Source organism: Pseudogymnoascus destructans (genome assembly GCF_001641265.1).
Source record: "Pseudogymnoascus destructans isolate 20631-21 unplaced genomic scaffold scaffold_2, whole genome shotgun sequence".
Lineage (NCBI taxonomy): Eukaryota > Fungi > Ascomycota > Leotiomycetes > Thelebolales > Thelebolaceae > Pseudogymnoascus > Pseudogymnoascus destructans.
The window spans coordinates 2030444-2057020 of record NW_020167521.1 but is presented as its reverse complement, the minus strand read 5'-3'; the positions used below and the strand labels follow the sequence as shown (position 1 = coordinate 2057020).

The window sequence follows — 26577 nt, the reverse complement described above, 5'->3', positions numbered from 1 at the left end:
GGACCCCCTGGGCGAACAACATGGAATTGTCTTTTGGCTTTTATCAGACCTGCCCTTCCAACAGCCAACCACCCGCCACCACCAAGAGGCTGTATATGTACCCCACTGATTACTGGAGAAAAACTGACAGTGCCCCACGGGAGTTGGAGAAAGATGCGGGCGGGTCTGATAAGCTCTCTTTCACTTTAGCCGAGCTGCATGGCTCCGGTCTAGCCAGCGCTAGGGAGAAAATGCTACCGCGTCAATTGATGGCGACGATGAGCAAGGGTATCTTGTGTGTGGGAATGGACAAGCTCTAGAATGGAACGAGCGAGGGAGGGGAGATCAGAGGCAGGTGCGTGGGATGAAGAGCGGTGAGCAAGAAGGAAATGAGATCTCGTGATGATGGCAATGACAGTGCAGTTGCAGTTGCAATCTCAAATGGCATTTGATAATTCGAATGTATGTACGAAACGCCCGCATTCTATCCTTTCCGTTCTTTTCATTCTCACCCTTCCCCCAAAAGCATACAATCATTTTACTTGTATGAGCCCCATCCCTCTCTCATCCCAATCAGACCCCCACCCCCCTCCACAGCAAGAGCCGCTCAAATCATCCCCAAATACCTCGTCCCAATAACCGTATTCTTCCTGGCCCCCAAAACCCCAATCCTCACCACCTCACCCGGCACAATATCCACCAAATTATCCGCAAACTTCACCTCATCGTCCTCACACTCCAGCGCGAGCCCCTTAATCGGCACCTCGGCGCTAATCTCCACCGTGCGTGCATCCGCCGTCAGTGTTGCCGTGAGGCACTGAGGCTTCGCCAGGTGCGCGTACTTGAGCGGCTCAGGCCAGTTGACGTAGCGCGCAACTTGCACGCCGTCCTCAAACAGGTATGCCGCGACGACGGCGCGGGACTCCTCGCCGGCGTCGCGCTTCTTGACCGGCACATCCAGGGCGATAATCTCGGTGCTCTGGTTCTGTGGCAGGTAGAACGCTGACTTGACCGTCTTGTTGTAAGTTTCCTTGCCAGTCTCGACATCGAAGGCGGACACGACGACGTCGACTACCATGTCGCACAGTGTCAGGTTAGAGCCCCAGATCTCGATAGTGTGCTTGGTGTCAACGTAGACGCGCGTGTGCTTGTCTCGTGGCGTTGTTGTGTGCGTCTCCGAGTTCGGGATGGAGGCCTTCCCGAACATCAAGACGATCGAGTCCTTCCTGCCATATCCCGCACGACAGCGGCGCCATCTCGCGCTTGACGGTGTAGTAGGCGTGCTTGGGGCGGAGGAAGTAGTCGACGATGGCCCACGAGGTGACGGGCCAGCAGTCGTTGATCTGCCATACCAGTGCTCCGGCGCAGTACTCGCGGACGGGTCCCTTCCATTGGCGTTTCCAGAGGCGGTAGGCGCTCGCGAGGCACTCGCCTTGCATTAGCTGCGTGGAGTAGATGTACTGCTCGATTGGGTTGGGGGAATACTGCATGTTCTCCACGAGGTACAGCGCGATACGGCGCTCGTGCCCGTCGGCTTTGTTATGGAAGTCGACGGTTGAGGACTGTGGGTAGCGGTCTGGGTCATCCTTGCCGAGTGGCAGGAAGGACTCGATCGTCTTGATGTTCGGGAAGGCCTCCATCCCGAACTCGGAGACGAAGCGTCCGCCCAGCTTGTCGAATTTTTGATACTTCTCCTGGGTGCCGTGCCACACGTTCCACTGATGAATATCTCCAACGGTGTTATCGTGTGTATCGCGCCCCTTACCCCACGGGCTACCGGGGTGGTAAGGCACATCGGGGATGAGCTGCCTACATGTGTCCGAGAGGATATTCTCGTAGATATATCTCGCCGGGAAGTCGGTCTTGAGCCAGCTCTCCTCATCCTTGTTCTCAAAATCGTAGGTCAGGTTCTCGCTCTCCTGATATTGGTAATCCTCGTTGTTTCCGGCCCAGATAACGATCGATGGATGGTGACGCAGGATCTTCACGTTATCATCCGCCTCCCTCTTCACCAAGTCCAGGAACTCGGGGAACGCGGGGTAGTTGCCGCATCCGAACAGGAAATCCTGCCACACCAGTATTCCCAGCTCGTCGCACGCATCGTAGAACGGCTGCTCCTCGAAGATACCACCACCCCACACGCGGATCATCACCTGATTGCCATCCGCCACCAGCTTCACCCAATCGTAGTACTTCTCAGGGCCGATACGGGGGAGAAAGTTGTCCGCTGGGATCCAATCGCTGCCTCCACAGAAGATAGGGACGTTGTTGACCTGGAAGAAGAATGATTCTCCCGGCTCGTCCTTCAGCGGCCGCTGGATGAGCTCAGCTCTCCGTAACCCGAACCTCTTGCTCTCAACGTGAATATCGTAGGCCTCAGAGCGCGTAGCCACAAGCGTAGCGGTAATTGTGTAAAGAGGCTGCTTGCCGTATTTGATAGGATACCACAGCGCCGGGTCAGTGATATTGATATTGAACGTAGCTGTTGCACGCCCATCAACCACCTTTGCCTGCTCGCTAGCCACAGCCTCTCTATCCAGCGTAATGTCAAACCTGACCAGCGAAGCTGAGCCCTCGACATCCGCATTTCCGATGACCTTTGCCGCCTTGAGCGACTCCTCCACATCCATCCGGAAATAGAGGTCCGCTATCCTCGACTCGTAGATCTCTAGGTTAATCGGGCGCCACGGTCCACAGGTCAACATAGTTGGTCCCCAATCCCATCCCTGTAAAAATTAGTATTTCGTTGCATTTAATCCTCGGCTTAAATGCTTGGGGAGCTACTCACATAATGATACTGCGCCTTGCGCACCGCAAGTCTTGAGACATCACCATTCCAGCACCCCCACTTGTGCTCTGGGTATTTGTCAACAATCTGCTTGCCTTTTAAGAAGGCGCTGTCAAATGTGATCTCGAGCTCGTTCGGGCCGTCATTGTTCAGGTAGGCTGTGACGTCCACCCGTTCCCGGATGAACATGCTCTCCGTCTTGAGAATCTCAGTGCCATTGAGCACCGCTGTGGCGTACGTGTCCAGGCCATCAAAAGTCAGCACCGCCTTAGCGGCAGAACCCTCCTCTGTGCCTATAGCGGGAGTTTCAAAAGTCGTCTTGTACGCCCACACTGCCTCACCGATCCATTGCACATCGAGCTCGTTCTTTCCCATAAACGGGTCTGCGATGATGTTGTTGGCGATGAGATCAAGGTGCACATTGGTGGGGAATTGGGCGACGGGAAGCCATTTTGATTTTTCTGAGTCGACCTGCTTGAACTCCCAGTCCTCGTTGATGGGGATGGTAGTATGCGACGTCATGGTGGAGGCACGTGGTAGCTGGCGCGGCGGGGTGTCAGAAAAGGTAGTCTTAGTTCGCGTAGCCAGGGTAGCTGAGGGTATATGTATGCACGCAGGCAGGGAGGATGATGGAGCGTGGGATGAATTGCTAGACGGTAGAATGGGAATTGGGGTTGAAGTCATGCAGCGTCTTATAGCCTTGAGTGGGTGGCAGGGTCATGCATCTAGGTACGATGGATATAGAGTTTGCATAGCCGCAGGCTGATATAGTATGCGTGCTCTCGGAGGAGGTCCGCGAGGTGTGGAGCGGAAGGAGGTAGATGAACGCTTCACCACCAGTCCCTTGAGAAGGCAATAACAAATGGCGGGGTGTGGAGTCGAGGCTGGCCCGTTTGGGAGGATGTGCACAGCGTGTTTGGACTGTTTGAATTGAGAAAACCGGGCCTTGGGGTGAAATAGCCGGCCTTTGCTTTGTTGGCTTTCTCTAGTTCCCTTGCTTCCGATTCCGATATAAGCAATATCCTAGTGATGCGCCTAGGACCGAGTCAGGAAGTCGGAAGGAACAAAAGTAATGGTGTTGTGGAAGAAGTGGGACGGCGTAATGGAGCATGGTGGCTTCTTCTTCTTTTAGTGGGAGGGGTAGTTAGGGTGGAGATCGTTAGCCACTCTTGGAGCAGGTATGGGGTACACAGTATAGTGACACGGCGGCGGCAATATAGACGTCGAATTGTACTGAACTACGCTACAGTACGATTATAGTGGTACAGCGGTACAGGTGCCCATTGCCAATAGACACGGAAAGAAGGGGTCCTGTGCAATGGCACGGAGTAAGTTACAGATAAATAAACAAGCAATGTCTTGCTATACTCATCTATCCAAGGAAAATCTCTTGCCGTGAGCGCCCCGCCCTATCTATACTTGAACAGAATACTGCACTCCTCGGCGTTTAGAGGGCGGTAAGGGCGGTAAGGACCAGTAATCAAGAACACAATTACTTTAGCGGAGCTCTGGTGGTTCCTGCTGTGCAAAATACAGTACCTCATCTCGCCCGGTGAGGTGCCGCTGTCGAGGAACGAGCCGCCGTCGTTCGGGGGATGACAGCCCTTTCGGCACGGATCCGCAGTCTCCGAGGCGCCTGTTGCGGCATGGCGCGTAAATAACTGCACGGACCTGCTAGCGCACCTCGTGTACAGGACCCCTTCTTTCCGTGTCTATTGGCAATGGGCACCTGTACCGCTGTACCACTATAATCGTACCCCAGTCCATGGAGCTAATGGCGCTAGTGCCATACTTGGCGCACCACGACAACCAGATCGGACGAGCTGGTGGTGGCATGGCGGCGAGGCTGGGACATAACATCGGGATATACAGTTCTGCGGAATGCCGGTTATCAACAGCAACAGCAACAGGAACAACAATAGCAGAAGCTGAAAGAGCATGTAACGTTGGATTCCTGCTCTACTTTCGACCGCCCTCTCCCCACTCCCGTGGCGCAATCCCCAGCCCACGTTGAGGTGTGCCCATAGGTCCTACAGCCGTTCAAGCCTCTTATATGTAAGCCAGCACGAATGGAGCCCCGCCGCGTAAGTTTCAGTATATGATAAGATGGCGTGAGCCGTAGTTGCCTCTCTTTCCTTTCTTTGAATGTCTTCCGCGGATTTTTATTACGTCTATCTATTACATTACTATGCCCCAGTCATAGAGGAGCGGAGAGGTAAGTGACTCCAAATTTAATTCTCGGGGTTTATCGGCCACTCCGTGATCTGCCCCCCATGTCCAGGCTCAATCTCCGCACCGAGAATCGAGACAAGCTTGCGAGAAGCCGCGGAGGGATAATCACGGACGGCGCATCTCCATATTAACCAGGCTCCGTTGAGGACTATAGAAACGGAAACTGTAGGTTGCTCATAATCTACCTCATCCACTGCCGGAGACGTTGGGATGTCGCCTGTGCTTGGCTGGACCGGAGCGCTAGTGAGCAGTGACAGTGGTATGTTGGCTGATGTTTTGAAGCAGTAGGACGGAATTATAGCACGATAGGTTATAAATGAGTGTGTTTGATTTAACGTTAACCATCCTCAGTGTCCAAACTGCCAGCCAGGTCGGTGCACCACAACTATGAATTTTGTGTTGGACGTCATAAACTACAATAGAAACAATGCCGCTGTAAGATGCAGCGGCATTGTTTCTATTGTGACGACCTAAAACGGAACACATTAACATAGTACCTTAGAATGCTTCACATACACTAAAGCAACAGAGACGTAGGCGACCAGAGAAATAGAGTAATATACCTTGACACCAGGAGCTGAAGTGGCCGTAACTTGGGTGGTCTGGGCCTGGACAGAGGTTTGCCTATAGACTATTAGATAACTGCTCATTGCCAATAATTTAGAGGGAAAAAGGAAATGCATGGAATGCACGTAGTGGATGTTTGGGTCCATTATTGCGGTGGAATGCTGATAGTGAGTGTTTGAATCGGTGTAGTTTTATATTGTTGATTGCTCTTGTTGGTGATGCTTCATTGCCACTTCTGTGAGTTTGCACACTCAGTTGACCTCTATACTTGAACCCAGACATATGTCCAACTCCAGCTTCAATCTAGGTGCAGTTCATTCCCGTACCTGTGATTCTGTACATCTCGATAAGCTCTCTTGAAATCCACCTCACCAATACCAGTCCTTCGTAGTCGTTGTCCTACCGTGTTACACACAATGCTTGTGCTGCTGTTAGATAATTATGACTACAAATAACACAGTTGTCAGACTAAAAGCCAAAGATCCCGATATAATACAATAGGCAGAGTACGAGTATCGGCGACCTAGTACACAAGTGGACCTTAGGATCAATGGGTCTTCTTGGAACGCTTGGTTCTTACAAAATCTTTGACCCAAAGCTATGATAGCCGTGGTGCACTGGCGTGACCGACATGTAGTTTCAAGAGGATAGTTGCACCATTTTACGCTCGTTGAGATTCTAAATAGCTACTGTTACAGCTTGACTCATAACACTTGTACGCTACCCATCGTCCACGATTTAATCGCGATCTGTAGGAAAGGGGGAAACAATGTGCCTCGGTGTACACCGCCTGTGCCACCGTTGCCCTACCCCCCCTACCCTTCTCACTCAGCCACATACAGTAGCCATCGCGCTCGAGCCATATATTTATAAATAGTTATCCCATGAGAGAGCGGTAGAACAAGTAGTGGCTTCTTCCACTATATCGACTTGAGGTTGCAAAGCAGGCACACGAAAGCTGTGATAGGAAGGCAAGTAGCTAGCCTATAATCGTCGCTAGGATCAAAGGCAGCGATCGACAACTTGCAGCTTCTTAGCAGAATGGGCCGTCGTACACGCACCAGGTGACGGCCTAAGAAATGTTAGAACTGGCGTACCACAGGCTCTCAGATCGGATCTCATGTGAGATCTGAAGGGCAAACAAAAGAGCTCCTGTGGGATTGTGGGGAATATAAAAGAAGGGAATTCTGACTTTAACGCCCGTAGCTGGAGCGGGAGGCGCCGTGGTGGAGACACGTCTGTGACACAGGGACCGGTCAGATAACCTCTCCGCGGAATAGTCAGGTAAAAGAAGAGTATTCGTACGGGGTGCCAGTGTTTGGCTCCATTTTGACCACCGAAAAGGCGTGATAGTAACTGTTTAAGCTTGATATCTTCTCAGGTCGTTGATTACTCTTTGCTAATGTTGATGTTCAGCAAAAAGGGGGGTATGTAGCTTGGGATTTCATTCTTATAACCTACACGGCGCCACTCGCGGGCTGACGATATGCATGCCTGCCACATCTCAGCTTCGTTCGGACAGCGCCACATCGCTTGTTCTGTCACCACGCATACTCGTGCGGCACAAATGTTTTCGAATAGGTTGTGCGGAGCTTTCAATCAAAGTTTCTAGATTTTCCGTATAAATTGTATTATTGGTAAACGCCCCGATCATTGCTTCGTTCGGGCCCATGAGCGCTTTTGTGCCGCATATGGCCTGTCTTAATTATCGATAAGGTATCTCGTATCTTTCAAGTGTAACAGCCATAGGACAGATGGTAGTGAGCTAGCCGCAATCTAAAATATGACTCCCGATCAGTAATGCAGATTTCCATGGACTAAGGAGCAGGTAGGTGAAGCTTGCCGCCGTTTAACAATGCCAATCAGGGCAGAAAAGACGACATTAAATAGAAAATCATTAATATAGTGTTTTGGGATGCTTCACATTTGCTGAAGCAGCATAGACTTGTGAGAAATAAAGTGACTGCAGCAGAACTTACGTATAAGAATACCATCGAGGAATATGAACCAATTTTAATACTGTAATAAGATTGTTATTATTTTGAAGATGATATGTTGACTCTTCTAAAAGATTTGTGACCGACAAACAAATCTAAACAATGCTGTTCTTACAAGTTAGATTTTTAACATTGATAATTCATAGGCAATGCCTCGAATACTCAGTATAACCAACAACTTCGGCGTTTACAATTTCAGGGTCTTGACGTCTTGTGGGGTGAGGACGACCTCTGTGTCCACACTTTTGAACATTAAACTGCCCGCAAAGGCAGTTTCCTCTACGACCACCATGATAAATCGAGAATATGGGCATCTTTTGCCCGCATGATAAATCTGGAAACACGTGTGCGCTGCTCCTCAATTTATATTTGGAGCAGGGGCAACGATATGATAGCAACAACGGAAGGTTTCAAGCACGAGAACTTCCCACTCACTCTAGCAGACAACGAGTGGAGATCATTTCCAGTCCATCGGCCCAACCGATCTGCATGGAATAAACGTCCCATAAAGTTTGGCACCGAATGTCCTGAATGGTCTGTTGCTCATATAAAGATTCTTGCTCGTTGGTTTTTCTTGGTGATAATGATACTTGCTCTATACGGTTTCTGGCTCTACATAAATGGCAAAGGTAAATGGCGGAGTCGTCAATGAATATTTCCAAGTTATGCTTTGGTACAGGCAGCAAAGAGCACCCTCATCGATTTATCATACAGCCGGCCTACGATACACGCACAGAGCTGCAACCGCACTCATTACCCCGACAACGTAGTCAGTTCCCCTCCTCCGCCTTTCCCCCACTTCTCTATATTCCGCACAGCCTCCTCCGCCCACGGTCTCAGCGTCCCTTCCTCAACATACCCCATATGCGGTGTGAGCACGAGCCTGCTCCTCCCCTCCTTCCCCCACTTCTCACTACGCCACTCGCTCTCCTTCGGTAGTGGCTCAAGCTCATACACATCCAGCGCCGCCCCTCCAATCTTGCCTTCCTTCAGCACCTCCAGCAGCGCCTCCTCGTCAACGAGCGGACCGCGCGAGGTATTAACCAGAAGCGAAGATGGCTTCAATAGTGCCAGCTCCGCGCGCCCAACCACCCCACGCGAACGCTCCGAGAGGACATAATGCACACTAACCACGTCCGCGCGGCGGAACAGCTCCTCTTTCGTCACAACCTCGAACGTCTTGCCCCACGCACTCTCGATGAGCAAGCCTTCAGCAGCGGCTTTCTCATCTGCTGCCTCCTGAGTCAGACTAGAGCTCCAGGCTACCACGCACATCCCGAATGCGCGATACAGGATAGAAGCTACGGCAATACCGAGGCGGCCGAGGCCTACGATACCGACTGTTCTCCCTGCCAGAGGCAGGGCGAGAGTGGTCTGCCATGCGCCTGTCTTGACGGCTAAGTCATCGGCAGGAATGTTGCGCGCAAGGGCGAGGATGAGAGCGATAGTGTGCTGCGTAGTACTATCCGGCCCGGGTGGTGCATCAGCAGGCTTGCCACAAAATGACGTGCCGACGACGGCGATACCGAGGCAGCGTGCTGCATCGAGGTCGATAGCGAGGTTGCGGGTGCTGGTGGTCTGGAGGAGCTTGAGGTTTGGGAGCTGCTCGAGGAGGGCGCCGGGGAAGGGGGTGCGTTCGCGGATTGTGGATATGATTTCGAAGGGGGCGAGGCGGGCGACGAGCTCGGCTTTGCTGGAGGTGGCGGTGGAGGGGTGGGCGTAGGAGGGGAGGGTGGAGGGGAAGTAGGTTATTTCGAAAGCGGATGAGGGGAGTTTGGCCAGAAACTCGGAGGAGATCTTGTGGTAGTCGTCCAGGACGGCGACTTTGATGGGTGCCATTGAGCTGGTGACGGAGAGAAAGATGCGGGGCGAAGAGAATTAGAATTGAGAATTATAGATTTGGCTCTTCGTAGTTTGATAGAAGTTGAGATCAATAGATTCTTCATCGGCGTGAATGGCGGAGTAGTCAATCTCAAGACGATATCGGATAACCCGAACGTTTCTAATGCCATATTCGCACTCGAAAGCCGCAAAACGCGATTGATCATATATCCTTCTCGTACACCAGATAATGAGGTTGTATTCACCGCCTGGAGATCACATCGTGAGTGGGGGTAGCATTGTCATCCCACGCACAAAAATAGGGCTACAGCAGCACTGATCCAAAAGACCATTGTGATGCTTATCTGCATATATGATTGGAGCCCGTATTATTTTAGGACAGCAAAAATGAAAGAGGAACAGAATTTTTAGAATTTCCAAAATATCCTGGCGTTGGGGCGGCTTTCGGGGAGGATTGCCCCGCACAACGCCCCCGGTGGGTAGTTCTGGATGATTGTGGTGTGTGGGCGGGCGGGGTTTATGGGGTTTATGGGGTCAATGGGGTCAATGGGGTCAATGGGGTCAATGGGGTCAATGGGGTCAATGGGGTCAATGGGGTCAATGGGTCAATGGGTCAATGGGGTCAATGGGGTCAATGGGTCAATGGGGTCAATGGGGTCAATGGGGTCAATGGGGTCAATGGGTCAATGGGATACTGGGCTCTCCAAACTTTCCTCTCATATTTATACGGAGCGCCTCTCAAATTATCGTCAGCTTCCCTTTTTTTTCACATCTAGCCTCGCACATCACCAGAGAATATTATTAAAGGCTAGAGAAAAACAATGTCTTCGTCAGAACTGCACCACAGGGGACGGAGATTAAGCAAACGCTACCAAATATAGGAGTTTACACCAACCCAGACCAGAGCACAAGCTGTGGGTTGGAGAGGCCACGCCCTCGCTGGAATCCGTGCAGTCCGGGAGCGACTTGAAGGAAGGGGAAGTGGCTATTGGGATTAAGAGCACAGGTATCTGCGGGTAAGTCAAAAACCATCGGGGCGCAACCACAGTAGCTGACTCTCTCTAGTTCTGATGTCCACTTCAGGCATGCTGGGTGCATTGGCCCCATGATCGTGAAGGACACACATATTTTAGGACACGAATCCGCCGGTGTTATTCTAGCAGTTCATCCATCAGTGGGCAGCCTGAAGGTCGGAGACCACGTAGCATTCGAGCCCAACGTTACCTGTGGAGAGTGCGAGCCCTGCCTGACTGGAAGATACAACGGTTGCGAGAAGGTCGAGTTTCTATCCACGCCACCAGTAACTGGCCTCCTCCGAAGATATGTCAACCACCCAGCAAAATGGTGCCACAAGATTGGAGATATGTCATATGAAGACGGCGCACTTCCGGAGCCGCTGAGCGTAGCTCTGGCTTGTATGGCGCGTGCTGGTGTTCAGCTCGGCGACCCAGTCCAGATCTGTGGTGCTGGGCCAATCGGTTTGATCACGCTGCTGTGCGCCAGAGCTGCTGAGCAGAACCAATTGTTATCACGGATATCGATGAGAGCCGACTGAAGTTCGCAAAGGAGCTCGTTCCATCGGTGACCACCTTCAAGGTCGAGCGAGTGTCTGCTGAAGATTCGGCCAAGGCCATCGTAACTGCGTTCGGTGGTATTGAGCCCGCATACGCTCTGGAGTGCACAGGTGTCGAGAGCAGCATATCCGCAGCCATCTGGGCCGTGAAGTTTGGAGGAAAGGTCTTCATGATTGGTGTTGGGAAGAACGAGATGAACATCCCGTTCATGAGATTGAGTACCCAGGAAGTCGACCTACAGTTTCAATACCGGTACTGCGACACATGGCCGCGGGCCATCCGGTTGGTTCAAGCTGGCTTGATCGACATGAAGAAGCTTGTCACCCACCGTTATGCCCTCGAGGATGCAGTTAACGCGTTCGAGACTGCCGCAGACCCGAAGACAGGCGCTATCAAGGTTATGATTCAGAACGAGTGAGTTGGACGGGCACAGGGATATATGAGTAGATAAGCCATGTTTATGATTATTCCATAGTAATTAATGCCAAATGTAGCACATCATAACATTTCCATGTTGAATTAAATATGTGATGGAGTGGAATTGGTGGGCTTTCCAATCTCGCTCATGAAATTCCGGATGACTAAGCCAAATCTTGGAAGCCGTAGAGCTCCGACCTATAGCGAAAACAACCTGAAAATTGCTCCGCGACATCAACCCATCACTCAATTACCCGCTCAGCACACCACGGGTACCCCGAGAGTCCATCCCCTGAATCTCCCGGCCATATCAGGATATAATGTCGTTGTCAGCGTCTCGCGCCGTGCTCCGGCAATCGGCCAAGTTCACCGTCCGCAACGGTCGCCGATGCGAGTCCACGACTGCTAAAGCCACCGAGGCCGCAAAGGACACCGCGTCCAAGGCGACCGAGCAGGCACAGAACTTCCAGTCGAAGGCTTCCGAGGGTCTGTCGAGGGTCTCTGCTTCTGCTGGGCCGGCTATTAGCGGTGCCGTGAAGGGCCTGGGTAACACCCTCGGGAAGATTGGTGGCCGCACAGGAAGGCTTATTGCTTTCGTCGAGAGTATGTTTATCAGTCGAGACAGTGTGGAAACTGCTGTTGATGGATTTGGATGGTTCAATGGCTGACGATGCACTCTTTAGGACAAATTCCTCCAACCATCTACTACGCCCGCGTCGGCTTGGAACTCTCCAAGCTCGTTTTCCAGTCGCAAAAGATGGCACCACCGTAAGTACTGTCCAATTCTTCGAATATATCGTATCTAGAAAGAAGTAAAGGCAGTAAAACTAACAGGAAGACGTGACAGACCTCTCTCAACTTTCCAATCCGCCTTCCAGCAAGTCGTCAAGAACAGCAGAAACCCATCTGCTTTCTTCCCTAACGTGTCCTTGAACTCCGTCCGCAACATCAGCTGCGCCCAGGTCGCCTCTGGAGCTGTCATCTTCGCTGAGGTCCTCGGTTTCTTCACCGTTGGAGAGATGATCGGCAGGATGAAGCTTATCGGATACAGGGGAGATACTGGTGCAAGCCATTAGGAGACTCTTGATATGTACTCTTGAGTCTGCATTGGTTTGGGTGCTTAGAAGGCAGTGGTAGAGATAGAAGATGTCTGTTTTTACGTTGGACAGGGGAGGGAAGAAAGGATGGAACGATAGATGGGAGACATCGGGCTCAGCATTGCACATACTCTGCGGCCATTTTTCTTGCATCATTGTACACTAAAAGACAATCGAATTATCGTAATGCTATAGCCTCTAGATGTAGCCATTTGGCGAATATGAATTATAGCAAACTGCGAATATCGGTCTTGATCACGGAGAATTGGGCTCAGTTACGGAAATAATAAAACGCCTATAAGGAGAAAATATTCATAGGCCCTGTGGGTTTATAACCGGGCCTAAAATTGACCCATTAGCCTTAAACTACGTCGATTACGACGTGGCTGCCATTTTTATAACTTGTGTTTGAAGCACGAGGCCGAGTTTGTAGGCGAGGCTGAGAGATAAAAAGCTTTGACCGAAAAAAGTTCCCAAACCTCGCAGCTCTCACATAACCCACCAAGGAATACCAGAGTCGATATTCCAATCTACCACTCAAGCTAGAAAGGATGGATATCTTCAAGATCCTTTCGCGGTCTACCAAGCAGACCCGAAAGCCGATTGGCAGGACCCAGTCCCCGACTTTGCCGTCCGCAGGCACCGCGAGCAACCCGCAACTCTACAATGACCCGGTCCCGCAAAACAAGAAGCGCAAGTTTAGTGACAGGAAAGAAGAGGCTGTCCTGAGCGATGTGGACGATGAAGAAATAAACTTCTTCGCGCAGGCGCCGAAAACCGAGCGCAAACAGACGATCAAAAGAGAGAAGAGGAAGAAGGCCGCCCAGATTTTGGCAGAGGCTGCGCTGAGCGACAAGACCGAGACGATCGAACCGACGCTACTCGACGAGGACGAATGCAAAGCGACGCTGCGCTCCCACAGAATAAAAATCACACTGCTCTCCAAGCCGGAGCCGGTGGTGAAGCGCAAGAAGTCCAAGAAGCGCAAGGAGAAGGAGCCGCCAAAGAAGGCGAAGGATGAACATAAGCAGATATACCCGCAGCCTCTGACGGCGTTCGAGGACCTGAAAATGAACTTTGGTATCTCTAAACGGCTGGGGGAGAATCTGAAGCGCGAGGGGTACAAGATTCCTACGGAGGTACAGATGGGCAGTCTACCTCTGCTGTTGAAACCTGAGTTTGCGCTCTCCAACTCAGAGGAGGGGAAGGAGGCGGTGGCTGAGGGGTCTGAGGTAGATCTGTTGACTGTTGCTCCTACGGGCAGTGGGAAGACTCTCGCTTTCTTGATCCCAGTGGTCAACAGCATGATACAAAGGCGGCGGAAGGAGGCAGAGTTATCGCACAGGCTGGAGGCTATTATTGTTGCGCCTACGAAAGAGCTGGCAAGCCAGATTGTTAACGAGGGAAGAAAGTTGGCCATCGGGACTGGCATTAAAGTCGTCGGAATGGTGAAGGGCATGCGAGTAGTTGGAGACAGTGACCAAGTTGTCACCGCGCCGAAAGAGGATGCCAGCGAGAGTGAAAGCGAGAACGAGAGCGATGAAGATGACGAGGCTGATGCCGCAAAACGAGACGCCAAAGCAGCAAAACGAGCAGCTCAGCCTGTTGCTAAAGCTGATATACTCGTCACCACTCCTCTCATACTCCTCCACGCACTCACGAAGCCCGGCTCAAAGGATAGGCTGCCTCTAGAAACCGTGTGCCATCTCATCCTCGACGAAGCGGATGTCCTCCTGGATCCACTGTTCCGTGACCAAACACTCGGAATCTGGGAATCCTGCGTCTCCCCTCTCCTGCACGTATCTCTCTGGTCTGCCACCATGGGATCCTCTATCGAAACCCTCGCCGTCTCTACAATCTCCTCCCGCCGTGAGCGACTCTCACTCCCCGCACAACCCCTCGTCCGCCTCGTCATTGGCCTCAAAGACTCCGCAATCCCCAACATAACACATCACTTAATCTACGCTGCCACCGAACCCGGCAAACTCATCGGCCTTCGCCAACTCCTACACCCCACCTCCCCCTGCCTCGCCTCGCCCTCCGACCCCAAACTCCGCCCCCCCTTCCTTGTCTTCACCCAGACCATTCCCCGCGCCATCGCCCTGCACTCTGAGCTGCTCTACGACATCCCCGCCGAAGCAGGCGGCAGCTCGCGCCTCGCGGTGCTGCACTCTGACCTCTCCGACTCTGCGCGCAGCGCGATCATGTCGCGCTTCCGCAACGGCGAGATCTGGATCCTGATCACGACGGACATTCTGAGCCGAGGCGTGGATTTCCGCGGCATCAACGGCGTCGTTAACTACGATGTTCCGAGCTCAGGGGCTAGTTATATTCACAGGGTTGGAAGGACAGGGCGCGCGGGCCGCGATGGAGGGGTTGCGGTTACGTTTTATACGAAGGAGGATATTCCGTTTGTGAAGCCGATTGCGAATATTATCGCAGCGAGCGAGAAGGCTGCAGGGAAGAAGGAAGGGGAGGGTGTGCAGAAGTGGCTGCTAGATGCGCTTCCAAGCGTGAGTAAGAAGGATAAGAAAGATTTGAAGATGCGGGGAGTGGAAGTCAGAAGGGCGGGGCTGGAAAAGGAGGGCGGGAAGGGAGGGAAGGCGAAGATTAGTACCAAGAGTGGGTATGAGAGGAAGGTTGAGAATAGGAAGAAGGGGGCCGTGATGGGCAGCCGAAGGAGGGCAGAGTTGGAGGAGAAGGGCAGTGATGCTGGTGCTGGGAGTGATGGTGGGAGTGACTTTGGCGGGTTTGATGACTAGATCCAACATGGATAGAATTTCCTCCGTTCAAAATGACCTCTATGCCCATACTTTCTGCCAACAGTGTCTATTCAATTTTCAATTACAGAAGAAAAGCGAAAGTGTCACAAACTACATACTGTATAGTGAGTGCTTCAAATATCACATATGGTCTGTGCGTCTGTGCCTTATAGCAACTCGCGAATCGCGACCTTCACGTCCCCAACACGACAACAACAATGAGCACTCCAACCCCCCCAACGGATGTCCCCTCAAAGCCTCGAGGCCGACGAGGTAAGGAACTCACCCCTGAAATGCGCGCGCGCATCTGCGAACTCCGCAGCATCGGGTGGGGCTACAGAAAAATCCAAGAGAGACACTCCACCATCCCACTCTCAACCCTCGTCTCGACCATCCGTCGGGAGCACGACCGCGTCCGCCAGAAATCCAAACCGCGCAGCGGCGCACCGAAGAAAATCACAGAGGACAAGCGCGATCGGATAGTCGAGATTCCGAAATTTAAGGAGCAGGATACCAAGTTGAAGGATTAAAGTAAGCAGTGTGAGAAAGCGGCGCTGTCGACTGTGAGGAAGGTGATGTCGGAGGTTCGTCGACGATAGCTCCGTTATTCTGCCACTGCGAGCCGCCTTCCAAGCCTTGGGAGGTGGCTTTAAGGGCAGCGTCACCAAGCTTGCACTGGCCCGGATCAGATTATTGAATAATAACGCTTTGTTTGGAACTGAAAGGAAGGTGCCTTTCATAAATATTGGTACATAAGAAAGACTACCTCAAATCCTAAACGACACTTTCCACACGATAACTCAGCTTCCACATACAGACGGACCTGTGCCTGAACAGCCATCCAATCAGGTCAACCAACCAGATCCCCAGCCTCTAGGCCCCCGCCCACCCCGCCCACGTCATCAATGTGTTTTGGCCGCGATCTCAAGGGAGACGGCGTCCAAGAAGACGCTCTGAACGCCCGTCCCGTTTCAGCTCCCAAGGCCACCGCAAGAGCCACCAGCATGTCGTACGATCCTCCCTCCGGCCCGCCGCCGAACTACTCGCATCTAGGCTCAAACAATCCCTACGCTCCCTCTAACGGCCTTTCCGCTCCCCAGAGGACGCAGGAGGAGTATGAGGCGCCTTCTGGGCCGCCGCCGGGGCGTGGTGATGGTGGGTACGCGCCGCCGTCTGGGCCTCCGCCGGGACATGGCTACGAAGCCCCTCCTGGTCCTCCTCCTTCGCAATCGCGTTACGAAGCCCCATCTGGGCCCCCTCCATCCCACGTCGGCGGGTATGAGCCACCTCCCGGACCTCCTCCCTCCCACATCGGCGGGTACGAGCCACCGTCTGGACCTCCTCCGTCTCGCGTAGGCGGGTACGAGTCACCATCTGGGCCTCCTCCCTCCCACGGCGGGTACGAGCCACCATCTGGACCTCCTCCATCCCACGGCGGGTACGACGCACCCCCTGGCCCACCCCCTTCCAAAAAGCTAGAAGAAGCAGCTCCATATCACGACTGGCAAACCGCAGTCCCCGACACCTCTCTGCTCCCCCCTCCCCCCTCCTTCGGCGAGGATCGCAGCAGCGCTAACAACGCCACCGAGTCCGAAGCCGACCGCGGCGAAACCTGGTGTAGGGCGCGCCCACTCATCGCCCCTGCGCAGCTCACCCAAGCGACCATCAGCGCCGTTGATGACGGGTTTGTAGACCTAATGCGGCCGTCGCAGTACGTTGGGTCGGTGCAGAAAACGCGCAAGGGGACGTGGGTGTGCGCCTCGAAGCGCAAGTCGCCTGACAGCTGTCTCGTGTCCACTGTGCCGCTTTACAGCGTGCTAGCGCACTCACCCATGTCGCTGCGGCGGTCGAAGACGATCTACTTCGAAGTTGCGATCTCGCCGCGCAACCGCAGCGAGGTCAGCATAGCGCTTGGCTTTGTGGCCCAGCCGTTCCCGCCCTTCCGCCTGCCTGGGTGGGAGAGGGGGAGTCTGGGGGTGCATGGAGATGATGGAAATAAGTATATCAATGACTGTTGGGGCGGGAAGGGGTTCACGGACCCGTTTAAGCCGGGGGAGACGATTGGACTGGGGATGGTGTTGAAGCCGAAGAAGTCGGATGCGCCGCCGTCTTACGGGGAGCCGCAGCCAAGGGAGGTGGTGGATGTGGAGATCTTCTTGACGAGGGAGGGGGAGAAGGTTGGGCAATGGGATTTGCATGAGGAGGCGGATGCGAGCCAGGATCGACTGGTGACGGGGTTAGAGGGGGGGCATGATTTGTTTGCGGCGGTGGGGACGTTTGAGGAGGCATCGTTTGAGGTGAGGTTTGATTCAAAGGATTGGATGTATGTGCCTTCGTTTTAAGTCTATAGAGTCTATTTGCGAGGCGAGGAGCGAGGGGGATAATATGAGGTTGGAATAGACTATATATTACGGGTTTACTTATCTCTTTCTGACGGCGACAGTTACGTCGGGGGCTTTATCACAATTAGAAAGCTTACACCTCATCTCCTCCACTCTTCCAAAGATACGCCCGCAGAGTTTGCAGAAATCAGCTTTCCTTATTGCTCAACTACACTGAACACTATCTCTTAGGTTCTCATTAAAGCCGTGCCAGGCTGGCATCTTAGGCCACGAACGAGCGCTTGGTAGTGCCCTCACGGTATACCTTGAGAGAGTTGATCAACCAATATGCTTCCGTGAACGCCGACGGAAACCACCACCCTACATAATGACCCTTATCAATTGTAATTAATTCCTGGCGCCTCTCGCACGTACGGGCATTGTGCCCCGTATTACCACATAGTCCACAGCGGCGCTGTCGGCCTGTAGAACCTGCCCGCTGAGTAGTCTAACTTGCCACCTCTGTATGGACTTGCATATTCCTTGCAAGTAGCGGCCTTTGCACTGCACTGAGGGAATGATGACCACACGGCTCCACTACCATGTGTTAGCACATATCAGTAGCTAATGCATCAGTGGACTTTATCACTTACGCCCAGCCACAAAATATAAAGCGGTTGCTCTTAAAGTAAGTGGCGAAGTCGCAGCCCCCAGAGTCCACGAAGTAAGTCAACGGCTTGCCCCAAGTCGATGGGTCCGGGGTCCCCGCCGTGATGTCTGCCGGGATGCTGGCGTGGGGAAAGAACCAGATCGAATACCCTTCGTCGTCCACTGCGTGGCATACGCGCCGCCCTTAACAGCATTGAAGCCGTCCCCGTAGGCCTGGCATGTCGGCGATGTCGGTGATGAAGAGGCCGGTGGTGAAGTAATCCGTTGATTCGACGCGAATGGATTGGCGGCCGTTGGTGGTGTTGTTTGTTATGCTGTCGGCGCCGAGATACACCTAACCGTTCCGGATGCCTGCTAGGGACTTTGCCTTTGCGGTTGCCGCATCCACATACTCGACAAATCCACTTGATGGGTCGGTGATGTTTTCGAGTTGGAGCTCGTCGAAAAAATTAGAGGCGTTGTAGGTCTTGAGGAGTGAGTAATTCGCTGCAACTATATTTGAAAGCAACTATATTTGAAAGCACAAGTGTAGCAATGCCAGTTAGGCTGGTGAGACGGGCCATTCTTAAAAGTCTAATTAGCTGGACAGGAGGGTCAAAGTATTCAAAGCCGCAATGATTACTGTACTTAATTCATGGGTATACGATGCCTTTCTTATACACCTCTTCCTGGGGTTTGGTACTACAGCACACGCCATCACAGTCAGATGGAAAGAGTAAACTGAGCAGCCCGCCACAGAATCTCTCTTACGACTTACTAGAGATGTTACGTTGCTAATGGCTAGGGTAGACTCTCTTGCATACAAAGCTAAAGAGACTTTATTTTTTAATATGCCATGTTGAATATAGTTATAACATTGGATTGTCCAAACGCGGGGGTTCGGAAGCGCGTGGTAATGGTGGTGATGGTGGCATATGGGCTAGCAAATAAAGACCTTAATCGGCGGGGAAATACACGCCAGGTCCTGAACAAACTAATTGCGCCTCTGGATATTTAGCAACGTGACATTTAATGTATATGCATACTGCTGGTGTCCCTTTTGGACGATCCTCTCTTGCCAAAACAGGTAATTATGGAAGCAGAGAGGCGGGCAGAAGGAGAACTGTTGTCTGTAAACTTGTAAATTGAAAATTACTGTGAGGTGTAGTGGACACGCCGAAGTTGACGCTGAGAAAACACTCTACTGTCTCTTATCTCAGAGTCCCCGTGTGCTTTCGTATACTGGCGGTGACAGCATGGTGCCAGTGATGCCAGTAACAGCAACATGCCCCATCCCTACACCTCTCAGCATAATCCAGCCGCTCCTCCAACCTTCAAGTCCCGCATACACCTGTCAGGAAATTCTGTATTTTCGGCTCACATGGTCATTCACATCCGGCACAGTCTATCTGTCGCAGCTGTATCATTCGTTAGGGGACCCTCCTCGAGAATTGACTGGGTGGATTCCAAGCTATGCCTTTGGGAATCTTGGGACTGCGTTGAAATGATAGATGCGGTTGGTGTCGCAGGGACAGGAAGACTACTCGATTCTTTCGAGGTAATTCTCTAGTTTAAGAGGTTCAGGCGGCGGCCACGAATGAGCAGCATGCAAAAAAAACAACAACAAAGGTCCAAATCGACCAGCTGTTTGAGGAAATCATGCAATTATACAACTCCATGTCTGATGTGGGTGGTACCGCTAAGAGATATGACTAGGAATATGATAATGGTGGTGACGGCAGGAGTGAGCGACAGTGACAGTGCAACGGTGACAGTAACAGTAGCGACGGTGACAACCCTCCCCCCACCCAAGCCCAACATCCCCCGATCTCACATCGAGGATATACGAGCCGGATCCAACCAAATGCAGGGCAATACTCTTCGACTCCGTTGTCTAAATCAAGTGGACTTGTTCATTATATAGGACGAGAGAAACAATATTTCTCACAGGACGCAAGTTCGAGGATCTGGTAGGCGGCGTAAGGGATGTAGATATCTTGGAATGATAGATGGCGTAGGTTGGGGTTTGGGTCCCGGGCGGGGCAGGGAGACGACTCGATTTTTTGGAGTTAGTTCCCTAGTTAAAGGCTCAGAGGGCGGACACGAATGGACACAATGCATCCAGAATACGTACAACAGAACCTGAGGAACCGGCTGTCTGGAAGAATATACGATTATACAACTCTATATCTGATATGGGTGGTACCGCTAAGAGGTATGACTACGAGTAATATAATGGTGGTGACGGCGGCAGGAGGAGGGTGACAGCATCAACAGTGATAGTATCAACAGTGATAGTATCAACAGTGACAGCATCGACAGTGACAGCATCGACATTGATATCCTCGACATTGAGAGCAGCAACACCAACAACGACGTCCCAACAACCTGAAGGACGTACAGCGTCCTGTAGACGAGCCCCATGTTTCAAACATGCTCCCAGTTATCGTTTCGTAGTCGAAATATCCGTCGTTGATGCTTCTGAGAATGCTAGGGTCTTTAACAAACTCGGGGTGTCGCTGGAAGATAGTTGAAGAGAGAGGATGGGGCTGAGACTTGTGAAATACGATGAGGCGAGGCTGTTGAAACAGCTCCCACTGCATGCATGTCCATCCCGCCGGCCCTTGGTTGCCAGCAGCGATAGGGTGCTCATCAACAAGAGTAAGGAAGGGAGGTATGAAGGGGGTATCCGGCTTCCAACAGAGAAAGTGGTGGATGTAATGGGCCCTGGAAAGATAGGATGAAGCCTGGTTGGTGAAGGGTGGGTGAGGGAAAATAAGGGTATGTATGGGAGAGAGGGGTGAAATAAGTAAAGTGAGATCCGTGGGTGGTCGTGACAGCGGAAGAAGAAATGGTGGATGAGACCTGTATGAATATTGAGATTGATGGGCACGCCTATCATCACTCACATATCACTCGCCTCTCCAGCCCTCCAAAAGAAAACCAGCCCAACCTAAACTCACCTCACCCCACTCAACACCCCTCCATCCGTACACCGCATCATATCACAATCACACAAAAGCACACACTCACACACTCTCTCTCACTCATCCCAATCTCATGATCATGAATGTTTGTTTGTTGCAAGTTCCATTAGCACCGTTGCCCTGGCTCTAGACAATGCAAGAAACAAAAGCTCCCATATCTCGCCCCGGATACAACAAGACACCGCAGGAAATAAAAAACAAAGTGTGTCCCTTTTTAACGCGCGACAGCACACTGTGCATTTACTCCTCCTCCACAACGTTGCCCTTCTCCGACACGTAGAGACCGTCCAGGAACTGTACAGCAAAAAAACGTTAGCATGCATGGCCTTTTTTCTGCAGGGATTTTTTTCGCCAGCGTTTGCATATCTCCTACCAAGGAGGGCTGGTGAGGGCTGAGGGAGGGAGGGAGGTTGATAACGCACCTTACGGATATCCTTGTTCCTCACTTTGCACATTTGCTGGATATCAGCCGCAGACTGAGACACGTTCTCGATCGAGTTACCCGACAACTGCAGCTCATCCTTCTGGTTCTTGCTAGCCTCGACCTCGACACCCGGCTGCATGACAATCTTGCGGACGATCTTCTCGCCGATAAAGTTTCTGATCTCGACCTCGTAAAGGCCGGTCTCGGAGTTCTCGTTGACGTTGACGTTGATGGGGAAATGGGCGTAGACGTAGCGCATCTTGTACTTGAAGCCCTTGGTGACGCCGGTGATCATGTTGTTGATCAGGGTGCGGACTGTGCGGAGGGTAGCGATATTCTTGCGGGCGCCGTGGTGCAGCTCGATGTTGATGAGGCCCTTCTTGGGGTAGGAGAAGTTGACGGCGAGATGGGCGAGGTCCTTGATGAGCTTGCCGCGGGGGCCCTCGACGGTCACAAGGCGCGACTTGATGACGACCTTGACTGTAAGAGAAAGAGAGATGTCAGCGCTCTGCTCGTGAAATTCCATAGCACTGTACTGCCTGGTTCAAGATCGGATTTCCAGATGCAATGCGTGCCCTCGCTGTCCCCGTCGTTTCCCTCCCTCGTCGTAGGTCGTATATCGTATAATATCCTCCCACAATCGCAACTTCAATTCGGTGGGCACGCATCTCAACACCCTTCAATCCCTCTCTCCCCCTTCCTCCCAGGAATCGGACAAGGGCAAGACTCACCACCCTCCGGCACGTCAAGGGTCTCGTTGGAATGAATGTATCTCATCTTGACACGTTAGCTGGGCGCTTTTGTCGATGAAATGTCGCTGGGTGTAAAGCGTCTCGCGGTGAAAATGAAGATTTGACCCAAAATGTGTGTGCGGCACGCCAAGAGAGCTAAGCGAGCCTGACAAGGGTCGGGAATCGGAAAATGTTCTGACTCTAATCAGGTGATGATGTATGGGTTTTTGGAGCTAGCGCGCTTCTGGAATATCGAGGTTGATGACGGGCCCTAACCCCTACAGTTTCATGGCACGTCGATAGAAGTTGAACTTTAGCTTCAGAACTCGATCTTTAGCAATAGAGTAGTTTTAACGATTATAGGAGTAACATTGTCTGAATTATGCTCGTCTTACTACCTACTACATACCGCTATATTACTTGACATACCTTACAGCTACACTTCACATACTTAATACTTGGCACTTCAGTCACATCACTCGAATCAATCATAATAAAGCACATCAAAAGTGAAGAACAACAAAGATCTTCATTGCCATCTCTCTATACTACTCATATCCATCCCCTCATCCTCAACACCACACAATCCTCCCTCCTCAAAACCCCCAAGCCGGCTCGCTAATCTCTTCAGCGGCACACTCCACACCATTAACCCCTCGAAAGGAAAAAATGTCTTCTCGTGCGAGCTCGAAAATAAAAAAGGTAGTCATAAACGTCGTGTCCCAGCCCTCAGCCAACAAAAGGCTCAAAAAAGGCATCCATGCAAACCCGCTTCTCCATCCCTCAGATGTTCTCATCCGCTGCGCGAAACACATCATTCCTTTTTTCCCAATTTGTGCAAAAACAGTTGCGTTTCCCCCGCTAATTTCCCTCCCAACCCAAGCCTGCTACAAACCCGCTAACCCCATGTACATTAATACAAGAAAGGGAAAAGAAACCCCTCTAGCCATGCAAAAAAAGCCCTCAGCAGGTAATCCATCCAAGCCATCATCCAAGCCATCATCCAAGCCATCAGCATCTATTAAACTCCGGTTTAACAAAATAAACTCCGTGTTCGCCATAGTAAAACAAAAAAAAAAAAAAAGCGTTGCATGTAGACCCGTGTTCTGCGCTAATATTAAGTAGTGTTTAGAGCAAATTGAAATGCCGAATTGCTGAAACTTGTTGATGAGGAGGGCATTCGGTTCCCTTGGTAGGCGGACAAGTGTGATGTGGTGGGGGAACAGCGCAAGGTTGGCAGCTAAAAACGTCAGATCATGTCTGTGAAAGTGAAAGGAAATGGGGCCATACACTGGCCATAATCCGGATGTATCAGAGGGAGCCGCCATAAACTTTCCGAGAAATGAACATGCGAGAATAACGGAAAGAACTATGTAAATTCCCACGACAATCAAGCCACAACTCAAAACAAAGAGCGCAATATTCAGTGCAAGTTCCTTTAAGAACGCCCCAATGTCTTGCATCTTTTCTGTCCAACTTCGCGGTACAGGGAGAGGATCCATGGCTTTTCTGCGGAACTTAGATGTATTCTGGAGATGTACGTCGTTGTTTTGATCTTGCGGTACCATTGCGTTGTTGTTGTTGTTTTTGTCGTCCATAGTGGCGGTAGGATGGATTTAAATGTTGACTTTGTGTTTTGGAAGGCGCGTCTATGGCTTCCGTTATTTCCTTATATATGATAACTTAGCCTTAGCACTAAGGGGTCCCAATAGAAAGGTACCATGTGTTTTCGCCATATGTAAAAAAAAAAAAAAAAAAAAAGTAAGTCGTGAAGATCGAGGCAGCCTCCCAGCACAATGCGGGGGCGCAACGCAACTCGAGATCATGGAGGACACCAGAGAGATGGTGGTGCCTTCGAATTTGGTCCAGATCCTGCGTTGCTTTTTGGTGTGTCAGAGATCGAAATCATGATTCTGGACAATGGCGCTTGATAACGTAAATGCGCGCTTGGAAATTTGAACGCTTGAAAACATGAGAAACTTTTGTTGTACTTTTTTTTCTGACCGAACACCGAAAAAGACCAGTTGCAAGTGAGGTCCTAGAGTGGAAGCGAATTTTTGTTTTGAGCTTTTGATGTGCACGCTCAAATGAGCATCCGTGGTGTTCAATGGTCGGAAGCCGACGGCTTACTTAACCAGCGACAGTTTGCTGGCCGTAAGTGGGCATGAAGTACGAGTCGGTTGGGCGACCGCAGTAGCCGCATCCGCACCCAGCGTGGTGACCCCAGAGGTTCTGGGAGTAGTGGCTGTGGTATGGAGTCTGATACGGAGTGGTCTGGGGAAGCGCGTACGAGACGTGAGTCGATGGCTGCTGGTTTCTCCTGTTGTAGAAGGCATCATAGCCGTACCAGTCGGTGGGTGGCAGGCCGGAGTTTGGCAGCATCATCCACTCTGGAGTGTTTGGGCCAGACTCGGGAGCGGAAGGAGGAGACAGCTCATGTGGTGCTCTGCCCTGTGCCCATGAAGTTTGTTCATATTGGGGCTGAGTAGGGACATGGTACGCGGAAGGTGGGTGGTTCTCGTTGCTGCCTTGGTTGAAGCTATACGATGCAGATGTTGGGGAGTACGGCTTGCGCTGACCATGGTTGCGCTGAACGTTGGTGTCGATAGCGGCAAGAGGTGCGAGACGCTCGAGGGTCGCGTTGCGCTGCTTGTTCTTGGTCTCCTTCCAGCTGGCCCACGAGGCGAGCCACGAGTGGAAGTCGGTGTCGGTGACGGGATCGACGTGGAGGTTCCACTCGATTGCCTGCAGCCACTCCTTCTCGAGCGAGTTGAGCTCAGAAACAGCAATGCCGCTGACCTCTGACCAAGATCTGTTCTGGAAGGTGTTGTCGTCGAGGAACTTACTTCCCAGGAGCAGAGCGATGGTCAGCATGCGCCAAACCTGTCCGTCGGTGGTCTTTCGAGGCGTCGGACTGTTGAGCATGCTCATGCGGCGAGCGAGGTAGTTCATTCCCAGCAAGATGGTTGAGCTCGGGAGGCGAGTCGAGGACAGGAGACCAGAGACGAACTTCCGGAAGGCCGGGGAGACTTTCGAGCCAGGCATAACACTTCGGGCGAGGTCAATATCTGCAAGGCGGATGTGAGGAGAGCATAGGAGAGCATACATTGATTGGGCCATGTCTGAAACGTAGTCGGTCATCTGATCCATCTCATAATCCAACTCCTGAGCGACGCCGCCAGTGATCTTCTCCTGCTTCGCAGGGGGCTGCTGAGGGCGTCGCTCGAATCTCTGCGCGGCGTTGTGGCCAGAGGCGTCAACGGGGCGGTCAGAAATGGGAGCTGGCAAGATCGGGGCAGCGATTGGTCCGTAGGATTGGTTAGGCATGCCCGGGGCAGCAACTGAAGGCATGTTGTTGTAGTGCATTGGTGGATGCTGGTACATCAGTGGTGCGGGAGGGGCGGCGTATGATACGCCATCATACCCATTCTTCCTGCTGTTCTGGTTGTATGAAACTAGTCCAGTGTTGCGGTATCCGTACATTGCATGGCCTGAGTCCGGCGGTGTAATGAGCCCCGCGCGGGGGTGGTTGTAGAAGTTCGGCATGATGAGCGAGTGGGAGGGACTGAGTGGAAAGGATGATAGATTACTATCTGTAAGACTGTCAGCATAATCCGAAGGAGAGCAGTGTATCGCAGCGACTAACCTGTCCTTTCGCAGCTCTAACAGAACTGAGCGACAAGAGCGAAAGCTCTATCCGGAGCGAAACACTCAAAAAACTTGTTCTATTGTCTCGTCGACATGCGTGTGTGGTTCTTCAAATGTATGTTTGGTGCGGTAGTAAGAGCGATAGCTGAGAGTAGATATAGTATTTGATCTGTTGTTTTCGAGATCAAGCAGATATCGGTTTGCTTGTGGTTGCTTTGTGTTGCGTATTTGCTTCGAGATGTTGTGTTGGAGATCGACGACGAGGGCAAGACTTAGCTAAAAGCTCACCAGGTTCGTAGTATTCCAGAAAATCAAACGTGTGATTAGGAGGCGTCCTCGGAACTCTCGAATCAGAGGGGAAGGGAAAATGTGCCGCTTAAACGCTTGCGTGTTGTGGCGATAAGGTTTCCGTTTCCGAGTTGAAGAATGCGTATATCAAATTCAGGGAATGGGCGGAAAGCGAACGGGCTTTGCAAAGGGAAGTTGCTCGTGCCGGAGATGAAGGTGTCGGTCTGAAAGTGATGCAAGAATCTGCCTAGTAGCTGATGAGGGTCGTATAACGT

The 26577-nt window shown here is 51.9% G+C and overlaps 11 protein-coding genes across 11 annotated transcripts; 5 read left to right on the top strand and 6 right to left on the bottom strand.

Moving 5' to 3' along the window:
- Positions 1–455: 455 nt before the first annotated feature.
- Positions 456–3897, bottom strand: MAN9 (Beta-mannosidase B). Its single transcript, XM_024464965.1, has 3 exons — positions 2768–3897; positions 1185–2705; positions 456–1126 (listed from the first exon to the last, which is right to left on the bottom strand). Exons 1-3 carry the CDS (start codon positions 3449–3451, stop codon positions 587–589), a joined length of 2745 nt encoding a protein of 914 aa, XP_024327514.1. The 5' UTR covers positions 3452–3897; the 3' UTR covers positions 456–586.
- Positions 3898–8253: 4356 nt separating this feature from the next.
- On the bottom strand, positions 8254–9692 carry VC83_01281 (uncharacterized protein). The gene has a single exon (XM_024464964.1). It carries the CDS (start codon positions 9400–9402, stop codon positions 8317–8319), a length of 1086 nt encoding a protein of 361 aa, XP_024327513.1. The 5' UTR covers positions 9403–9692; the 3' UTR covers positions 8254–8316.
- Positions 9693–10510: 818 nt separating this feature from the next.
- Positions 10511–10960, top strand: LAD1 (L-arabinitol 4-dehydrogenase; the record flags this gene model as incomplete). The annotated part of the gene is made up of 1 exon (XM_024464963.1): positions 10511–10960. The coding sequence occupies one exon, from the start codon at positions 10511–10513 to the stop codon at positions 10958–10960; it is 450 nt and encodes a 149-aa protein (XP_024327512.1).
- A 531-nt stretch (positions 10961–11491) lies between these two features.
- Positions 11492–12798, top strand: VC83_01279 (uncharacterized protein). The gene is made up of 3 exons (XM_024464962.1): positions 11492–11999; positions 12080–12164; positions 12244–12798. Exons 1-3 carry the CDS (start codon positions 11717–11719, stop codon positions 12470–12472), a joined length of 597 nt encoding a protein of 198 aa, XP_024327684.1. The 5' UTR covers positions 11492–11716; the 3' UTR covers positions 12473–12798.
- A 40-nt stretch (positions 12799–12838) lies between these two features.
- On the top strand, positions 12839–15301 carry ROK1 (RNA-dependent ATPase rok1). Its single transcript, XM_024464961.1, has one exon. It carries the CDS (start codon positions 13045–13047, stop codon positions 15253–15255), a length of 2211 nt encoding a protein of 736 aa, XP_024327685.1. The 5' UTR covers positions 12839–13044; the 3' UTR covers positions 15256–15301.
- Positions 15302–16152, bottom strand: VC83_09593 (uncharacterized protein). The gene has a single exon (XM_024473006.1). The coding sequence runs from the start codon at positions 15993–15995 to the stop codon at positions 15630–15632; it is 366 nt and encodes a 121-aa protein (XP_024328774.1). The 5' UTR covers positions 15996–16152; the 3' UTR covers positions 15302–15629.
- Positions 16151–17781, top strand: VC83_01277 (uncharacterized protein). Its single transcript, XM_024464960.1, has one exon. The coding sequence runs from the start codon at positions 16161–16163 to the stop codon at positions 17595–17597; it is 1437 nt and encodes a 478-aa protein (XP_024327692.1). The 5' UTR covers positions 16151–16160; the 3' UTR covers positions 17598–17781.
- A 247-nt stretch (positions 17782–18028) lies between these two features.
- Positions 18029–18808, bottom strand: VC83_01276 (uncharacterized protein; the record flags this gene model as incomplete). The annotated part of the gene is made up of 4 exons (XM_024464959.1): positions 18029–18173; positions 18230–18407; positions 18585–18711; positions 18770–18808. The coding sequence occupies 4 exons, from the start codon at positions 18806–18808 to the stop codon at positions 18029–18031; spliced, it is 489 nt and encodes a 162-aa protein (XP_024327693.1).
- A 701-nt stretch (positions 18809–19509) lies between these two features.
- VC83_01275 (uncharacterized protein) lies at positions 19510–20616 on the top strand (the record flags this gene model as incomplete). The annotated part of the gene is made up of 2 exons (XM_024464958.1): positions 19510–19782; positions 20479–20616. The coding sequence occupies 2 exons, from the start codon at positions 19510–19512 to the stop codon at positions 20614–20616; spliced, it is 411 nt and encodes a 136-aa protein (XP_024327690.1).
- Positions 20617–21305: 689 nt separating this feature from the next.
- VC83_01274 (uncharacterized protein) lies at positions 21306–22574 on the bottom strand. Its single transcript, XM_024464957.1, has 3 exons — positions 22367–22574; positions 21634–22115; positions 21306–21505 (listed from the first exon to the last, which is right to left on the bottom strand). The coding sequence occupies exons 1-3, from the start codon at positions 22410–22412 to the stop codon at positions 21452–21454; spliced, it is 582 nt and encodes a 193-aa protein (XP_024327691.1). The 5' UTR covers positions 22413–22574; the 3' UTR covers positions 21306–21451.
- Positions 22575–24496: 1922 nt separating this feature from the next.
- Positions 24497–25912, bottom strand: VC83_01273 (uncharacterized protein; the record flags this gene model as incomplete). The annotated part of the gene is made up of 1 exon (XM_024464956.1): positions 24497–25912. One exon carries the CDS (start codon positions 25910–25912, stop codon positions 24497–24499), a length of 1416 nt encoding a protein of 471 aa, XP_024327688.1.
- Between the last annotated feature and the right edge of the window lie 665 nt (positions 25913–26577).